The sequence below is a fragment of the Anopheles maculipalpis genome, chromosome 3RL (assembly GCF_943734695.1).
Source record: "Anopheles maculipalpis chromosome 3RL, idAnoMacuDA_375_x, whole genome shotgun sequence".
Lineage (NCBI taxonomy): Eukaryota > Metazoa > Arthropoda > Insecta > Diptera > Culicidae > Anopheles > Anopheles maculipalpis.
This window is the reverse complement of record NC_064872.1, coordinates 29,677,135-29,696,592: the sequence shown is the minus strand read 5'-3', so window position 1 is coordinate 29,696,592 and position 19,458 is coordinate 29,677,135. Positions and strand designations below refer to the sequence as shown.

The following is a 19,458-nucleotide window of genomic DNA, read 5'->3' as shown; positions in this document are numbered from 1 at the left end:
TTTTTTTTTCAATACTCTTAATGATCCAAATCATTGCTTGTTAGGTGAAAAAATTGCAGAAGAAATCCCTTAAGCGTTAGGCCTTCCAGTTCCGATCCCGTATTGAGAATTTGGTGTCGTTCACAAACACCACACAACCGAGATCGTACACAAATCGTTTGATCAAAACCCCTGCCACCGTACAGCCACCAATCGACGAAATCGTTACCAAATCCACCCGCTGAGTTCATTAGAGCCTTTCAGCTTCCCACCGCACTCACCGCATTCCGCAACATTAGGGCTTCGGTTTGCTGCTGATTGCAACCTGAATTATGACAGGCTACTGTCCGGTTGTTTGCATATCACTCTCCTTCCAAACCCCTTTATCCTGTTGCCCTGCATCCTCGCTCTCTTTCTCTCTCTCTCACACACGCACGTGTACTGCAAATTCCAATCCTACATACACACCCACCGATAAACATATACCACAGACCGGGGAATAAATCAATTTTAAATAGATTATCGGCTCGATTAAAACCCGTGCTACTGTGGGTGGTCCACCAGACTGGCGCAATTCAATTAAGGTGTCTATTGCAACATAAATGTGCACACACACACACACGCACACATGAGAAGCGTCAGTGTGTTATGCAATGGTTAAAATTCCTCTGGTTGATGCCGCTGCTGGAATTCGCAACCTTCGTACACCACCGTCAACCGGTCACGGCCCACGTCATTCAGCGCCTTATAAAAGGCTGAGGCCACTGTCAACATAGGGCGGTCCTGTGTTGCTGTGTATGGCCGTGTCCGTTTCGCCGTACGGTGACAGTTTGAGTGGTAGCCGTTGGTGATTAAAGTGCGCCCAAAACTCGACCACCTACCGATGAGGTTTTGCACCGTGCATGTGCACATAAAGAGAGCTCCCCTTAGATGAGGTTCATTAGTGGATCGTTGTATACAGAAAAAAAAGGCTAGAAAACGATTCCTTAAGCTGCCTAGGAGTGTTTAATGAACAGCATCTAATTTAGTTGTAAAATTAGTCTCCTTAAATGTGAGGTCGCCTGGGTTTGGATTCAGCGGGATAATAGTAATCTGTCAAAACACTCACGTCAACGCCAATTAGAGCAGTGATAGCACTAATTTCCTGTGTCGCCTCGGAATAATTAAGACTTTACTTATTGTTCTATAAATTACACCCTTCTCTTATCAGCTGGTGGAAAGCTTATATTGAACGTTTTTGATGTAATGAATCATCTTCTGGAAGAAGAATCTGTCCTTACTGGTGTGAAGTAATTTAGCTGATTTATGTTCACGTCTGATGATGTGTGTTTATTGATTAGTTATGTTTAATTCAGGCAATTGGATTTGTTTATTTTGCTTTACTTAATACTTGTTCGGTTGGTTTATTGTTGGTTTTAAATTTAACTTTACTTTAATATGAAAAATTTAATATTCAACATTGTAACCTTTAAGACGATGGTTTTGATGTGATTATGTTACAGAAAACATAATTTTCTCTTTTTTTATACTTGTTTTCATCACAAATACATTCCAGAAAAGAATGTATGTACCACATTGACATTGTAGCAAACCAGCTTAATCCCTTCATATCGCAACGACTCTTGAGACGCAAAATTAATCAATCCATTCGGAATTCTATTTCCACACAACAACCAGATCAGTTCGGGCTTGTCCTACTCTATCCACTAACGATTAAGCGAAAGAAGGCAAAAAAGGGGGGAAGGGATTTGGTAGAAAATCGAAAACAAACTTGCCACTTACGAAAACTGCTTCCAGAGGGCTCCTGCTGGAGCCCTCCCGCAGTGCCATGATCGCAGCTATCGAGAAATCCGTCGCACCCTTGGCCGCCGATAGAGCAGCGGCAGCAGCAGCAGCCGCAGCCGCAGCCGCAGCTGTACTAACGGTCCCTGACCCCACACCTGGTGGTCCACCACGACCACCCGGTCCCCCATCATCCGTCGGCACACCCTTGGGTGTCCCCGGGTCCAGCAGCATTCGGTGCGCGGGTCGCCGCTGCTGATCCCGACCCGAACCGGACTGTGGGGAATGGGTCGCGGAACTACCGGCCACACCCGCACCGCCAGCGTCACCGCGTCTCGCACACTTCAACTCTGTCACCGGCACACTCGCGTGGTCACGCCGTTTGCGTTTGTGTCTCTCAATTTTGTCGGTTGATTTACGCGTCCCGTTCACCGTTGACAGTTCGATTCGAAGCAAAAATACCCGCAAACAACACAACTCACCACAGCCACACGGGCATATTTCACACAAGCTTACGGTTGAAGAGAAAAATTGTGACAAATTTCGATTGTCTTTAAAACACCGACGGCATTTTTTAAAACCACAACTATTGGCACTATTCACTCGGTTCGGCACACTGGGCTGGCTTTTCTGCTCCTTAAACACTGCAACACTTTTGTTTATGGCTTGCGAGGAAAAAAAAGGATTCAACCTGAAGCACGACCAAAAATTCACGTTTTCATTCACAAACGCGTCAGGCAAGTGAGGCTCTCGGTTTGTGCTGAAACCTGTTTACTTGGCTCAACGGGGTTCGGCTTAGTACGCACGGATCAAGGCGTGGGGTTGGTGGGATGTGCCGCGTATTGTTATCGCGATGACGTTTTTCTTTTTTGCTTTTGTTTCTAACGGCTACACTATTGAACGCGTGCGTAGCGATGGATGCAAACGCGCTGCTCCCAGCAACGAGTTCTCGGAATGAGCTTTCGAACCCAACTGGCGCGCACGCTCCGTATTTGGTGCTCTAGCTGCACACGCACACCACCACACCGCACTATGTTGCAGGAAATGCAGCGAAATCGCTAGGCACCACCACTACCACCACAGTAAAGATAAAACGGTAGAGGGGAAAATGCAAAGAAAACTGGTTTTCCCATCTTTACTCCGCCTACTGCGGTGTGTGTCATCCATTTTGTTTTCTCCTTCTTTTGCTGGTGCTCATTCGGTGTGAAAACAGGGGATGCTCATTCTGTCTCACTGGAAGTGGCACTCACACGCGTCACTCACGGGAAAAGTTGCCCTCACTGTGGTGAGGAATGGTGAGAAAGCATAACTCACCCTGACTTCCCCCTTTTCCGTTGGGAAATTCGTGCTGAAGTGCTAAAATCGGAATGATTGGTTTTTGGATGGGGTTATTTGCTTTTAACACCTCTCACAATAACAAAAAGAGTGGTTTTGTTAATACACTTTCAAACTATAATTCGATGTTTCTTTAAGAGAAATAAAATGTTAGTTTTTATTCTTCAATTTCGTAAAATCATATGAAATCTTTTTTTTCACTTTGTTCGTCAAAGTTATTTATCCGACATTCACTTTGGATTCTCTGAGAAGGTTCGTTGACTGAGCGGTGTCAGCGACTCGATGATACCTTTCTTCTTTACTGTCCTGCCTTCAGCTTCTTTATAGCTCACAAGTTACATTTTGCTCTCATTCACTATCGTTCTTCAATATTCTCTTGTGCCAAGTCAACAAGAGTCCCTGAGGATAATGGAGCTGCTTTTTCCAGTTGCCGCTAGACTCGCTATAGATGGTTTAAGCATTTTAGGAATATCCGTAGAGTTTGTTTTATTGCGTCTATTTCTAAAACAGTTTGCTTATTATTACTAACCAAAAGAATAAAATTATCATAAATTAATGTTCATTCTTATAAATTATTTTCCTTACTTATCGATCGGTTATCGTACAGAAAAGTATAATTTCTTTTTCATTTTTACAACTAATAAGGACTCCACAAGTAACGTTAGACTCATGTGCCTCAATTCGAACCGCTACGAACGCTGTAGTTATATTAAACACTGCATGAAACAAGTGATCTGCACTGCAGCTTAAACTTTGTGTATATTGGAGATGGAGATGGTGGTGGTGATGCAATAATTCTATGCTTAACGATGTTCTAGATCACTCTGCTACGGGGAAACGATCTGGTAAGGTTTTGAACACCGGGTCCTGCCATGTGAAGACACTTATTGAGGTTAGCTTTCTTGGAAAACATTTCATTATTCATGCTGGTGTGCTCTGATGTGTAATGATGGCGCTTCTATGCAGCTGAAGCTTACCAAAGGATCGAAAAGACAGAACAAAGCCTAGTATTGGAGATTAACGAGGTGAAAACCAAAATAATGGTGACACATAAAGTAACACCCTGCTGACATACACTGATTTAAGCAGAGATGATGTACAAATCGGCTCTTCGCACCTTCGGTGTCGTCCTAAACTTCACCTATAGGTGGCAATCGTTAGCCTGAGACATGGACTTTGCTCAAAACTGACGAAACTCATAAGGTGTGTTCGAGAGGAAGATGCTTAGGAGGATCATTGGCCTCGAATTCGTGAAAGGATTCGTGAAATTCTGGTGGTCTTCTCATGTCATGAGATTGGCACCGAACGACCCATCCCTTAAAGTGGTGTGGTAAATAGAACTTCTGTAAACTTCATAACTGTATACACTGTGTATAAAACTAACGTATTCGCTGACTGGAGTTTATGAAGAATAGTCGTGTCTTTACTACAGCCTTGAGCTGTCTTCTCATCTTAAGATCTCGAGTTATCCAGTTGTCTTGGCCTGAATTCCTTTAACCATAGTAGCAGAGTGAACACTGAGTCTGAAAAAACAGTTTGGATATGATTTGATATAAATCCCACCTCGCAAAAAAAAATCCACATCTGCTCTATGAATCAAAGACTCTTTTACCACAACTATTACAACGCTCAGTTAGTACCAGTGGATAGCCTTTCTGTTTGCCTCAAAACTCAAATAAAAACAATCGCACTATTTAGCAAGATTATTTATGACACTTCTCCCCAAGTTACCAAAAGCTTCTCCGTTACATTCAACGAACCATATTCACGCACCTATTACATATCAGTCAATGTTTGTACATTACGTTTACATCAACAGCACCAGCAGCAAAGACTTTTGTCGACATGTGTTGTGACAGTGGGACACCAAACCCCCCCGAAGCTAACAACCACAACCGGCCCGGCAAACAGAAAAGTCAATTTATGTTTTGATTAATTTGCATACATAAATAAATATCCCTGTAATAAGTCATTACTCGGAAGCTCTTTCTCTCTCTCTCTCTCTCTCTCTCTCTCTCTCTCTCTCTCTCTCTCTCTCTCTCTCTCTAGTTGCTCTTTTTCCAGCTAACTTTTTTTCCCCAAAACGTTTTGGAAAGCCAATCCATGCGCTCACCCCAGACAACGATAATCGGTGTGACGAGCAAGATCTAGTTACCACGGACAACGCCAACGAGAGGAATTTAGGGTGCGCGTGCAATGGTTTGGCCGAGCTGACGCAGAAGAAGCTGACATTTCAATCAATGTTTGTTTAGGCAAATTAGAGAGGCATCGGATCGGATGAAATTTGCATACCCCGCGCCATCCCTTGCACCCATGCAACCCCCGGACCAACCCCTAGCGCTTCCGTTCTGAAAGGCCCGGGTGCTGGTGCCATGTTGTGAATCCATGCTCTAAATACACAGCGTTTAGGGGTGGTGACCCCGAACCCTGTCGGGGCGGGATTTATGTGTGTGTGTGTGTGCGAGTGTATACATGATGATACACATAAGGACGACATTTATTTATGCTCACACAAAACGTACCAATTTGTTTTCAGCGCCGCTTTCTCTCGCCACTGCAAGCGCCGGTGGATTATGAAATTTGAATAAAATTTATTAAATTTCCCAATTCCGTAAATACGATTTTTAACACTGCCAGGCCACCGTCAGCTGGCCCACAGAGTGTGCCCTATGTGGCTTTTTGCTTTGTGGATTCTGTCGGTTCCTGGTTGCACTGCAAAGGGTGCATTGAGATGACGGTGGCTAAGCCACCGATTCCTTGTTGGCGGAAAATAGTTTCACTTTAGATTAATAACTGGGCAAACCAAGCAGACTGTTTGTTTGTTCGTTTGTCAATTAGACTCGCTTTCGGGCGTTTTGTTTGTGTATGCAAATTGAGTGAGATTTTACGTTTATCACCGGAAATCTTTGTCACAACGCTTGTGGCAAGATAAGCCGTATTGTTTTGCTCCTTTGGGGGAAAACTTCGTTTACCATAAAAAAGTCTTTAATTTGGCAAACACGTAATTGTATCGCTCTCAAAAACATCACAACAGAACAGAACCATCTAATGCTTCCAGGCAAACATGCAGCCCAACGATGCTGCAATTGATCGTAAATATTCACAACGTTCTTGGTATTAATTATTTTGTTTTGTTATTTTCAACGGGTGACTGCAACGCTACCACCAATTCCTATCGTTCGAGCATAATTAAACATACTGCCGGAGGCCAAATTACCAACGACCATTGATAGAAAACAGCAGAAATAATAGGATCTCCTTTAGTGAGGATGGTTTCGTTTGACGAGAGCAACAACAAATAAAAAACCTCAACGCACGCGAGCTGTTTGCTTTATACTTTTAATTTTCTGCAACATTAATTGCTGCTAATTTCCCACCAAATGACCATTCCATATCGGTCGCTATGGGTTCCTGAGCAGCGTAATGTACATTTAAAAAACCCCCAAAAGATGCCGAAAGTCAAGACCCGGACAATGGTTGAGTGTGTGTGTGTGTGTGTGGTAAGCTGAAAGTTTTTTTTTCTAAATTTTCTCGTAAAAAAGAATCATGATTACTTTTTTCGGCGGACTTTGGAGAAATCTTCAAATTAATGAGCTCACGCGTCGTAGAGTTGTTTTATTTTAATTTGTTATTTTATAGCATTTGCATAATTGTATCAACTCAAACGAGGCATCGGGACTTTTTAAATCGTTCGTGAACAATGTTTGTCTTATATTGTCTTTTCTTGTATTTTTTAAACAGGTTTAATTTAAACAGGCAACACAAAGGCTTCGATAAAATTTTGTCACAGTATAATTAATATAATAGAATAGAATCTTAGCAGCACGGCCAGGTTGTAATTAATGGAAAAAATAAATCCAAAATTTTATCAGAAAAATTCTTAAATTTTAGGAAAATGACGACAAATGTACACCTTCAAGGTTATATTGAGCTATTCTTACAACCATTCGATTCGATGATTTTTTATTGAATCTACTAAAATTTATCGCATTTATTTTTGTTTAAACACTCAGATGCTTAAACTCAAAAATCAAAATTTATTGAATAAGTTATCTAACAATACTTACTTACTTACGTGTCAGGCGCTACAACCGCTTTGCAGTCTTGGCCTGCCGCAGCAGAATCCGGAACCGCTTAAGATCCCACGCCGTCGTCCGCCAATCCGTTATCCCGGCCTTGATGGCGGATGATTCCACGCCATCCTCACACCTCAATCCGGGCCTACCACGCCTCTTCTGTCCGCGTGGACGGCCTAAAAGAACTTTCCAGCCCAGAGACCTGGCGAGCCTAATTCGCTGCACAACGGTGAGGTCGTTATACAGTTCGAACAGCTCGCCATTGTAGCGGCTTCTCCATTGTCCTTCCACATATACGGAGCCAACGATCCTTCTGAGCATCTTCCTCTCGAACGCGACTAATAGGGCAGGGTTCATGTCTCAGAGGCGTATGTGAGTACTGGGACTATAAAGGTACGATACAGTCCCAGCTTCGACTATCGCGACAGGTTTTTTGAGGTGAGATGTTTCCTCAGGCTGTAGAATGACCGGCTGGCTAAGAGTATCCTTTTGAACGACTTTAAATTTGCGGTCACCTATCGGTACATCACCCCGGCACGTAGTTCCGGATTTCATAGTAGGGCCGCTGATGGTGCCACCATCAATTTGGTCTTTGCCTCGTCAATCGACAACCCGAGGTTTTCTGCCGCCTGCTCGATCCTTTGGTCCAGGCCTCTGCTATCTGCGAGAGCCGCAGACCATTGATGTCTATATCATGAGCATATGCTAGGATCTGAGTTGACTTATAGAAGATGGTTCCCGAAGTCTCCACCTCCGAGTCACGGATGGCTCTCTCTAGCGCGAAGTTGAATAGGAGACAGGCGAGCCCATCTTCCTGACGCAGGCCTTTGGTGGCAGCAAAGGACCCTGAGAGTTTTCCATCCATCTTCACCTGGCATGGGACGTTGGTGATGATCATTCTAACAAGCCTGATCAGTTTGGTCGAGATTCCAAAAGAGCTCATGAAGAGATGGTACGTGTTCAACTGCTGTTCAGCTATCTTCTACAAGATTTGCCGCATGGTGAATCTAATAATAATCAAGAAGAATTCAAACAAAATGTTTTAACAGAATTATGATCGTTTTTTGTGTAGTCTTTCTATTAATCGCATTGTTTGTAGCAGATGATAATGTGTTATAACTATTTTTTCTTTAACCCTTTTATGTGGTCCAGACGGGTTATCAGCTATCATCGTGTTGAAGTGTTAAAGTTCTCTTTCAGATTACCTGTTCATGTTTGCAGTATACCAATATCTGGAAGACTTCTTGAAGAACTACTTTGTTGTAACTTCCCTAGGAGCTGTTGCAAAAGTGCTCGAATTCTTGTGCATCAAGCAGTGGCGGGTTTAAAGGTAAGCGGAGTAGCGGCCCCGAACGGGTAAGGGACCGGATCAGCAGATTCAATGTATTAGGGGTATCCCTAATTTCTTCTTCGCGCAGGGCCTCCGAGGAACTAAATTTGCCACTGCCAGGAGACCATAGTTAGAAATCGTTCGTATTATCTTAGATCATGCCAGTACGGGTTCGTTCCCAAGCGATATGTTTCTAAACATATCGGTAAAGCAATCGATGACCGATCACAAATCGATGCATTCTGCTACGATTTTATGGCCGCATTCGACCATATTCAATGTGTAATAATGCTCGCGAAATGTTGTCGGCTTGGTATATACAATAATCGGATCGTACAGTTTAAATAATACCTGTTTGAAAGTTCGTCGTACGTAATATTGATCCCAACTAGTTCGTTCTGTTTAGCAAAGCCTTGTGCTTTCGCTTTCAAATCATGCTGCACTTACGTATAGCGCCAGTGGTAAAATCTTTACGACGGTTAGAAATAAGACCGAATGTTCCAAGCTACAGCTTAGTTTGAACAAATTTCTTTGATTTTATTACGTGTCAATAAGTGTTGTGTGCTTAGTTTTAATCGTTATAAGGGATATGAAAAGTCTACATTCTGGACCCCTCTCGCGTTATTTAGCCATTAAGGATCTAGGTACAATGCTTAGCTCCTCACTCTCGTTCCATGAGCAGTACGCAGTAAAAATCATAACGGCCACATAGATAAATTTATCGTGTGACCTCTGATTTTAATGATCCTGAATTGTGTACAATAAAATTCAATGTTCAAATATGGTCAACACATACTAACAACTTGTTAGTTCGCACATTTAATACGTATTCAAAAAAAGTTCACTAGAATAGCAATTACAACCGTAAAGTTGAATTTAGAGCAGCATCCAATATTATGAGATCTGACTGCTTTTAATTGTTATTGTTTGTTATTTTATTATATTGAATTCAACGGCGACTTTTTTGACACTGTACGTATACAATCAAGGAACGGAGAGCGCGACAGGTCTGGCTCAAAACGATCATACACGGAGTTGAATTCGCGACCCATGACGAGCAACGGATCAGAGGCGCCAAAACGAGTACGGCATTCTCCTACGTCAAGAAAAGAACGAGTACGAAGCGATCTAGCCGGCGAATCGATGCAATTGTCAAGTAGTCCTGCAACAAAAAGTCTCCAGGTCAAGTAACACACAACGTCCATTATAGTCCACTTGGACTACAACCTCCTGGAGCCACGCAGCGCAAACCGTGTAAATTTCCGCTGGATGGATTCCAGGCGAGCCTACGAGCGTGCCGATATAGGCCACCACACCACGGATGAGTATTCCACCACAGACCGAACTAAAGAGCAGTAGTGATACACAGGCAGCAGACGGCAGCAGTTTTCGGTAATAAACTTGAAAGGAGAATGAAAGCTGTAATTGATATACCTGAGCTACTATTGAGTTTAAGTTATTATGCTCCTAACCATACGCAACGACCACAGAATTCTCTGCTAACAGAATATACAAAGATGCTCATGACCTCTGTTTAGATATGTGTAAGAAAACTAGATCGCTTCTTTAATTTAAAATCCTCAAAATCCACCGTTAAATTCTTATGTTTATGTTGTAAAGTATAATAAGTTCTAGTTTTATGTATTGCAACGACTTCTCTGCGCGTACCGTGCAAATAATTCTTATAATCGAGAGGCTTTGATCTGTCATTTCTAGATTTCTTGCTTCTCGTATCCTCTTTGGGACGTTCTGAATGAACTTTGATTGCGGTCCATTTGATCTGAAACTGAAATCACTGACTTTATGCTCGTTTCAATGAGTAAAAACCAATATTTAAAAAATTGCATTATTTATTCGTTGAAGAAATGCTTTACAGAGTTTTTTAAAGCAGCACTTGCAAGAACCTTGTCAACTTGAAACTGTAGTGAAAGGGTGAGGCTCATTTGTTGTATCCTTCATTTCAATTTTGTTAAATCCTTTTTGAACGATCGTCTCAGGCGTGACACATACTGGTTCCATTGAATGGAACCAAGTCAGTTCCATTCAATCGCAAATCCAATATCGGAAGGAATCGAACGCACCCTGCTAGATAAATAGCTCGTCAGCGAATACGCCTGACCACATCTTCCATAGATATCATCCGAGTGCACATAATCTATGTAGATGCCACCGAAACGCTTCTCCGCCACCATATCCATCTTGTAGCGTAACGAGTTCAGATCCTCGTAACTGACACGCTCTACCATTCCGTTCTGTAACCCTCTCGTCGCATACGGCATCAATCCATACTGATCCCACCCATAACTCCAACCTGCCTCACGTATTGTATTACAAAGCTGTGAATCAGAACAATTAAAGCTTTAAGTTACGCAAAAATTAGACATAAAAGAAATTGAGTATACCTCATAATGCTCTAAGTGTTTCGCTTCGGCAGATCCTATAGTCGCTCTGTCACCGACCAACGCATTCAGATTTGCGGAATAATCCTTACGGATGCCGTGCAACCCAATGCCAAGTAAAAGTTTCTTCGGAGGACATCCGTCATCTATCCAGCGCTGGGTAGTGGTGTACTGGAGAAGAAAAGCAACAGAGTTGCAGTACGAACCCTTTGCTTACATTCCATTTACTTACGAAACCAGTCCCAGGATCGATGACGCTTCCAAATATTTTTGCGAATTGCGCTGCTGCCGCGGGCAGCACAATCGGTGTGCTGTACAACGGTGCGTGTGCGTTTTCCAAATTATCTACCGTATTTGGATCAAGCGTCACATGATCGACCAGATCACAAACGTCGAACACGTTGTACATTTGGGAAATGACGTTCGGATGAAGGGATGCACGGAACCACAGCTCACGGTTACGATTTTTGATGCTCTTGCTGGCAGAATTCACCGCCTGCCGTAAGTCTTGCAGTAGCGACACCATCGTAACACGATCGGTCGCTAAACCCGACGAGTAGCTAGTGCTCCAGTTAAGCTCAATAGCATCAGCATCCAGCTCAAGCAGCAATGCGACAGCGGCTTGTACGAACGCTTTCCTTCGCACCAACGTACCCGATGTGGAGGTGAAGTCTCGGGAGGATCCACTGATGGATGCGACAACACGTACCGCATTCGATCGTTTTCGTACACTTGTAAGCACTCGGCTGAATGCTATCTTGTTGTTATCCTGCAACGCAAGACAGTTCGTCTATAAGCGGAATTCTTACACGATTTCGAATCACATGAACTTACACTAAACAGCATCTGACGACCGACGAAACTGGGAAAGTCAAACGATTTGAAGATCACGTGTGTGCAAAGCTCGAGCGGTATGTACTCCGGTTGGTATCCAATCGAATTCGCTTTAGTTGGAGAGTAACTGCAGGCGAACTTTTTCCCCTGTGCATTGGTCAGATCGAAGAGGCCAACCACAAACACTAGTAGCAGTATTATCCACCCCATCCCTTGCACCTTAAAATCTTGACTCATCGTTAATATCTGGGAAGCCAAATGATGCTGTGCAATATGTTCGATTGTCCACAAATAACTGTCGCTGTGATGCGATGACATCTCTGACTAAAGCTGGCTACGAGACGCTAAAAAACACATTCCACCAAAAACCTGTTCCCGGCGTCGGACGCCAACCGGTTGGGGTTTGGTCAATGCGAATAGGAAATCAAACAAAATAAATCAATCGTGTGAAGAATCTGCGACCAGATGCGTGTGCTGACGCACGTGGACGTTATGTTCTTATGCCTTTTTTGTGTGTTGGTTTGAAGATGATTGGAACCGTTGGTAGATGCATGATGAATACAATGAATTCAACGCATTGTCTCTTGATGGAATATGGTCATGGTTATGGTCAAAGAAATCATAAGATTTTCTTATAATTTTTCAATTTGCTTATTTATTTATTTAATTTACTTGCAGTATGACGGCTCACCGCCGTGTGGAATTTTATTGATCATATTTTTTTAATGCAGTGCCTACGTGTAGATAATGTTTACTGAAAATACACAACAAAAATGTTAGTTGCTTCCAAATTATGTTGACTTTAAACATATTTACTTGGTTGTCAATGACCAAATACAAAATTTATAATTAATTATGACGGTCCAGTGCCGTATTGTTAACCAAATACAAAATATTGTTGATTAAATTTTTCTTAAAATATTAGTGAATTACTATTCTAATTTCTTTAAATGTGTTATCAAAGTGAGATTGAAAAGTTAATTCACAGGGCACATATGAACTTGTCTCTTCAGCTGAGCTTTACATAGTTAACTGGTTTAGCTTTTTAGTTATCCATTAATCCAACAAGGTAATTGTTTTCGCTTTGAGGATACAAAAACAATGAAAAAGAAAAAAAAACGGCATCTCGTACTTTCTGCTGTCTTTCTTACAAAAAGAAGTCGTAGAAGAAAATAACACACCTTCAATATGCGCTGTTTAAATACATCACCTGAGTTCAGGACTGATTGCTGTTGTATACATTGTCCTATATGATAGGCATCCTAATGAACAACACTCTGCAGTCTGATAAACTAAATTGTCTATCAATGCATTATAAATTTCTTTCATTCAAAACTTCACAATATTACTAAAATTATCATCCAGATTCCCCTTTTTTCTACTTTGCAGTCTGTGTAGCCCATAATCTTCGTTGCTTTTGATAGAATTATTCCAAATGGTCTTGAACACGATTTAAATTATTTAAAGAAAATAAATTCTGGAACAAGAAATGTTTTACAATAAAGTAAGTGTTTATAAAAAAAATAATTAAAAATAACATTTAACAACGATGTAAAAATCTTCTGTTTCATGAAACAACATAATTGCCATCGCGTAGCTTCTTACGTAGAAGCGCCACCTATACGTGAACTATCGAACTTATGAATTTGTATGCCCCTGGTGGTATGCAAGATGCATGCATCTATTAGAACAAATGAAAAAACGGCCATTCCATGAGCTTTTTTTTCGTTGACAAAGTTTTTGTTTAAAATTTAACGGGAATGATAAACATGTGCTTAAATAAAAAGGAATTTTGAGAGGAAGAGACTTTAGTGAGTATAAAAGATAAGGCACAAACAAAATAACCATTAACAGGACAATGATCGTCAAAGTTAAAAAACTCTTAGTGTTTTTATGAAGCCTTCTTGCTTAGTTGTTCATTGTGGGTATAAGCTGTGTTCCTGTAAAGATTGTCCGTATTTTCGCCGTACTTATGATTCTGAAATGCTTGAAGACGTAGCCCTTCTGCATCAAAAGTAGTCTACATCTCTCATCTCTTGTTTGAAAAATATCAAAAACCCTCACTTTCAGCAAGGGGAAAAACACAAAACAACATCTCAACCTCATCAATACAATTATCATACAACATATACAATTTTAGAAAATATATTTTCCATCTGTTTTTTCATATAATTTTCCACTCACAACATTGCGTCGCCGAATGAACAGAGAGGCCCAGGTCGATTGAATTTCTTTTTGTTTCGCATACAAAACCTTCACCTAACATACCGCAAAACGAACCAAACAAACAATCTGTCATTTGAATTATCTACATGGAATAAAACACAACCAGGGAAAGGATTGTTTCCTTCCTTGCATCCTGCAATTTCAATCACCCGCGTGTGCAATCGTAGTTGTTTTCTTTGTCCTTTTTACAGCGTAGCCTTATCTAGGTAGCGTTTCCTTACTCATCTACAGTAAAGTTAAACACAGCAAACTGAATCGAAACATTTTACAAAAAAACCCATAATGCGGACTCTGGTCAAAACTCCTCCTAGTTACTTCCAGACCAGCCGCACTCGCTTCCTTATTACACGAAGGTGGTAAAAAATCGAACCTATATTTACATTCTGCCCGGACAAAATGTGTCCAACGTGCCCGCAATTTTCGCTTTTACTATCTACCTACAATTTGCTTTCTACAGTTCGACTCCTCCAATATGTCGACGCCCTGCTATTCTACATAGTTTGCAACCGCAACCGCCTTCCGCTGGCAGCACGTGGGACATCACGATACGTTTTTCTTTTGCGAAAGTAGTCGTCACCATCAGTCCGGATTGGCAGTTTGTAGTTTAGTCGTTTAGGTTACGGATGAGCCGACGCCTTGCTTACTACACCTTGTTCGCGTTGACATTGTTACCCATCTGCTGCTGATCGTTGCCGCCGCCCGGCCCATTGTTGGTCGAGTGATTATCGCCCTCCGAGTCCTTCATCGAGCCACCGTCCTCCGAGTCGTGACCGACCAGCGCACGGTACTTCTTCGAGATCGCTTCCCAGTCCGCAACGTTCTCGATTCGGGTCGTATTGACAGTGGTGAAACTGACTTGCGAGCCAAGAGGAGACAGATGCATAACGGAAAGTGCTGTCGAGTCTGCTGACCGAGTGGCGAGCCGATCAACGGTTGAAAGGATGAGTTTGCGGGAGATGGAAAAGAATCGAAAACACGTGTAAGTCATGTCTGTTGGGCTAGTTGAACCGGGCAAGTGGCCTGAGTTGCCAATCGGATCTAGAGGAGATCACGATCGACAAGGCCGAGAGTATCGTTGTTGGTGCTGTCAACTTTTTCAACTTTAATCATCGCTAATCATTACTCAGTTAACTTCTAATGGACGTTTTAATTTACTACGGAACTACAACAGTTCTACATCAAACTGATCGTTTGAATGATTGTTTATTTGATTTCCGAACTACGAAATAATTCTAAATGAACTGTTCGTCAGAACACTTTGATCGAAATGATTGTAACATGATCACACTTCGCAGCACACACACACACACTAGATGACAGTAACATACCACAAGATACTCCAACACGCATTACATATGCTAGTACTTACAACTGAAGATACTGAAGTTTAAAGAGTCCTTAAAGAGTCTATAAATCTATTTTTCTATTTAGGAAAGCCAAAATGACGCTGACGAAAACCAGCATCACCAACCCAGCACGCTAGCAAATCAAACAAAAAGCCTCGATCCGTACTGCTCTCGATCGCAACTTACAACGCTGCAAGTTTCGACGCTCGAAGCGCACCATCAAAGCGTAATTGTAAACGAAAAGCCCAACATAGTACTCCATTATGTAAACGAAATCGCTACGAAATAGAATCTAGTAAAACCAGACAAGCGCATGCTGTCGCTACTGTGCACACCTTTAGGAGCCACCTGACCTTTCTTCACTTTCGACAACCATTTGGCGCCGGCTTTGGTGCGCGGACTCTGCTGTCCACGGTGAAGATTCATCATCTGCACCAGCGACGGTCGTTTCTTCTTCACAATACGTGCCTGTTGAGGATAGAGAAGTTAAGGATTTGATGGCGTGATCGTGACATTGTGGGACGTATCGCGGGCTGAAGCAAGTCGTTGCATGCAGTAGTATATGAGTTGAAAGGATGTGATTAATGGAACTCGGAAAGCTCTTCTTGCTAGGGGGGGAATTTTTAATTTGTACTAACATGTGCATTAAAAAAACTTTTTGAAATTCTTTTTCGAGTATGTTGATTATCCGGCAATAATTTGTTGAGCCAAGCCTGTCAAATTTTAAGCAACAACGTAATAGAAGTCTTGTTTCATTTTGTTAAGATGGCCTGGCTGTATTGTTGTACTTTTAGGCCTAGTCCTCAAGAAACTATGAAACTGATTGATGACAGTTTGTTGCACGACCAGAATCTGTCAAACCCCGTCCAAGATTGTACATCCAAGAATCGTACGATCGAGCAGTGACTCTAGCCTCAGACTAATGTCACTGCTTCGCTGTACTCTAACTAGTCTTGCAGTTGTAGGGTCCCTGACATGATTGTACGGCAGGATCGATTGCGACTGAACACGCTAGGCTAGATTCATGGCCTCTATTTTAATATTTTAACAGTATCTTTAGATCATTCTTTCATCTCAATCCTGTGAATGAGTATAAGGTGGGACATCATCATCATCATTATCAAAATTGATTACAGTTTCTCTTTCATCTGGACTGTAAAGAAAGTGAGGAATCATTTTGACATTCAAGTTCAAGACCAAGTACTTAATGTCCTAAGATGCCTAAGAGCGGAAAGACAACCTCAAATTTTAGTCCTAAAGTTAATGTCGGCAGAGTCACACAAGAGTGAATTTTTAAACGAACTTCATGTGAAGATTTTGCTCCCGTTCGAATTTGCTCCAAATTATGGTCAACTCCAAAAGAATTCGTGACTCTCCTTATGGCTCTGTTATGGTTATCGATAGCCTGCCCTACTAAAAGAACAAGCCCAATGCAGATTTGCTAAGAAATTTTATAAATGACTCAACCATAACAAGATTGAAGGACGTCAGAAGTTATCTGTCAAAAGCCTTTGTTAATGCACACGTTAAATCAATATAGAGCTTTGAGTTCAGAATATTCACATCGTTTTTTTCTTATAAATATGTATGATTTATATATGCAAAGCGAGAATATATAGTTGAACTGAGTTCCTGAGTTTCCTTTGCAAAAAAAAAAAAACAATAAACCTCCTGAATAAATAAATGTACAAAACAAACTTTATGATCATGAGGAAGAGTTTTTCGTTTTATCTTACAAAAATGTACAAGGTCATTATGCTGCGATGTTGACTTTAATTCTCGTTTATCAGACTCCATAGAACTGATCGCAAGCGTTCTTACCTATCACCGAACGAATGATGTTGAATGATCTGACGCGACAATGGTTTCTTACCAGCATGGTACCCTTCACGGGACCGTACTTACCCGCACTTTCTCTACTATCCACACGAACCAAGTAGTGACGAGGTTCATCGGTGAAGGTGCCGTCGATGTTCGGTGCATGTTACGGATCAGCTTCGACAAACCGTACTTCCACTCAATATCCGATTGTGCCTAGAATGTGCCGTGATGACACGATTGGTTGGGAAAAGGTGAGAAAATATCACATCAGACAGTGTTATGAAACGTCGGTTGGTTTGCATTTTTCTTTTGAATGGAAAAAGGGGTTCAGTGTGATTGGTCACACGATTCAGGGAAATTACAAAACATAACATTACTGTTGGAGTAATCCATCGAATTCGGAAATCAAATGAAAAATAAACTTCGAATGTAAATGTAAACAAAACGGAATTACTCTGTATTACATTGTGTGGAATATTTGTGTTAAAAATGATGGCAAAAATTGATGGCTTTGAAACGATTCTGAAGGGAAAAAGGGGACCGAAGAAAAGCGTGTAAAGCTCCATCAGTAAAAGCCAGCAGATGGTGGCTGCGGGAAGCATTTTTAGCAAAACATAGATTCGAAAACATTCTATTTGGTCAATATTCACGCACACCCTCCGGGGCACAAGGGCGCGGGTCGGAACGCTGCGTGCCCGCCCGTCCGTTCCACACCGATGCGCCCCCCATTCGATGTGGCCGGATGGACCAGAACCTGCACCAGAACCTCCATCCATCCCCATCGCATTGAGAGCGTGTGCGCCCTTACCAGAATAAACTACAAACGGAAATGTTCAAAACCGGGGACGTTAAGTGTGGGAAGCTGTGTTAAGGATCCAACGGTGAATGAAGGAAAAATGGGAAAACTACTTAGGGAAACATCAACATAAAACAAAAACCCAGAACAAGGAGATACTGTACGAACAAAAGGGAACGGTGGAAAGGTGGGATGGATAACAGGGTGAAACACTTTGAACATTTAATTGACAATGATACCTGAATTCTCTGATACGTATCAGACATCATAGCAATGAGCAGATTGATAAGTACAACAACTGATACCAACATGTAAATGCCAAATACAATTTTAAACAAGTACTCAGTCCAATAGGGTTGCGTTCGTGTTGTATTCGGTGTCATTTTATCAATTTGTGTTTGATCGGTGGTAGTTTGACCAAATACAGCGAAAAAGAGCAGCTCAAATGACAGTATGGGATTCATGCGCACTGTTGTTGGCGATTGTTTGTTCGTGTTGAGGTTGGCGTATTTAAGAAAAAACAGTCCGGAATTTAAGATTTTCGTGTTCGAGTTACAGTGTTGGTGTTAGTGTTGGTTTGATTTCCACCCCTCACATACGGTCCCACGTTGTCAACGCCAATCAGTGTGTTGTTTCAGTGTAAAATGTAAATGTTCGCGGCATGCGTCATATTGGTTTTTTAAAAATATTTTTATGTTTAAACAAATGGGAAGAAAAAAGAGAAAAGAGAGAGAGAGAGAGAAAGAGAGAAAGAGAGAAAAGAAAAGAGAAGAAACAGCACTTTAGCACACATACAAACTAACCTGGATGCGTTGATAGGTATCCGACATCATAGCGATAAGAAGATTAATGAGCACTACTACGGAGACTAACATATAAATGCCAAATACTATTTTGAACAAATTTTCCGTCCACTCGGGACGGGACGAGCGCTGCGAGTTGATGTCGTCCGGTGACGTTTGCCCAAACACGGCGAAGAACAGCCGCTCGAAGGCGATGATCGGCGTCATCGGAACTGGAACCGAGTAGGGTTAGAGAGAGTGTTTCGTGTGAGTGAGATGGCGAACGGGTGCTCGAGTTTTTTTTTCCCCCGTTCCGTCCTGGTTGTCCTGGTTTGTTACGCGTCCCGTGTCCTCCTGGGATGTCCTGTACGGTACTATGGCGCTACCTACTACTTCTGTGTGCCCTAAGCCCGCTTATCGGTGTTGCTGTAGCTGCGCTTGTCGTCCACGTTCGGCGTCCGGTAGAAGTGTTCCAATCTCCAACGTTTGGGTGCGAAACTTCAAATTGGGTGCTCGTGCTGATGTGTGGATGCAGTTCACAAAGAGTGTGCGTGTGTGTGTGTGTATGAACAGGTACGAAAGCAAGGTGCATAGACGAGGTGCAACAAATTCTAGGTCGGGCAATAAAATCACTAAACATTGTACATGAAAGGACATGAAATTTGAAAGAGGAAACAGCAAAATAGAAGTAAAATAAGAAGAAGCTAAAGTTGAAAAATTAACATAAAAATTAACAGAACAGAACAAGAAAC

General features: G+C 41.9%; 3 protein-coding genes and 1 pseudogene across 7 annotated transcripts in view; 1 reads left to right on the top strand and 3 right to left on the bottom strand.

Moving 5' to 3' along the window:
- LOC126565848 (T-box protein H15-like) overlaps positions 1 to 2,045 on the bottom strand; it is a 50,525-nt gene extending 48,480 nt beyond the window's left edge. The window contains exon 1 of the mRNA XM_050223057.1: positions 1,755 to 2,045. Coding sequence (XP_050079014.1) covers positions 1,755 to 1,995 — 241 coding nt within the window. The 5' untranslated portion in view covers positions 1,996 to 2,045. The remainder of the gene's footprint in view (positions 1 to 1,754) is intronic.
- LOC126565520 (transmembrane protein 242) overlaps positions 1 to 19,458 on the top strand; it is a 479,972-nt gene that overhangs the window by 25,154 nt on the left and 435,360 nt on the right. The window lies entirely within an intron of this gene.
- LOC126564701 (endochitinase-like) lies at positions 10,536 to 12,092 on the bottom strand (annotated as a pseudogene).
- Positions 14,597 to 19,458, bottom strand: part of LOC126563774 (serine/threonine-protein phosphatase 6 regulatory ankyrin repeat subunit B) — a 42,257-nt gene continuing 37,395 nt past the window's right edge. The window contains exons 14-17 of one of the 5 annotated variants that reach the window (XM_050220503.1): positions 18,728 to 18,939; positions 17,213 to 17,341; positions 15,643 to 15,775; positions 14,597 to 14,864 (exon numbers count right to left, since the gene is read on the bottom strand). In XM_050220503.1, coding sequence (XP_050076460.1) covers positions 14,605 to 14,864; positions 15,643 to 15,775; positions 17,213 to 17,341; positions 18,728 to 18,939 — 734 coding nt within the window. In that variant the 3' untranslated portion in view covers positions 14,597 to 14,604. Of the gene's footprint in view, positions 14,868 to 15,642; positions 15,776 to 17,212; positions 17,342 to 18,163; positions 18,429 to 18,727; positions 18,940 to 19,458 lie in introns of all 5 variants that reach the window. The other 4 variants (XM_050220504.1, XM_050220501.1, XM_050220502.1 and 1 more) reach the window with 4 other exon arrangements.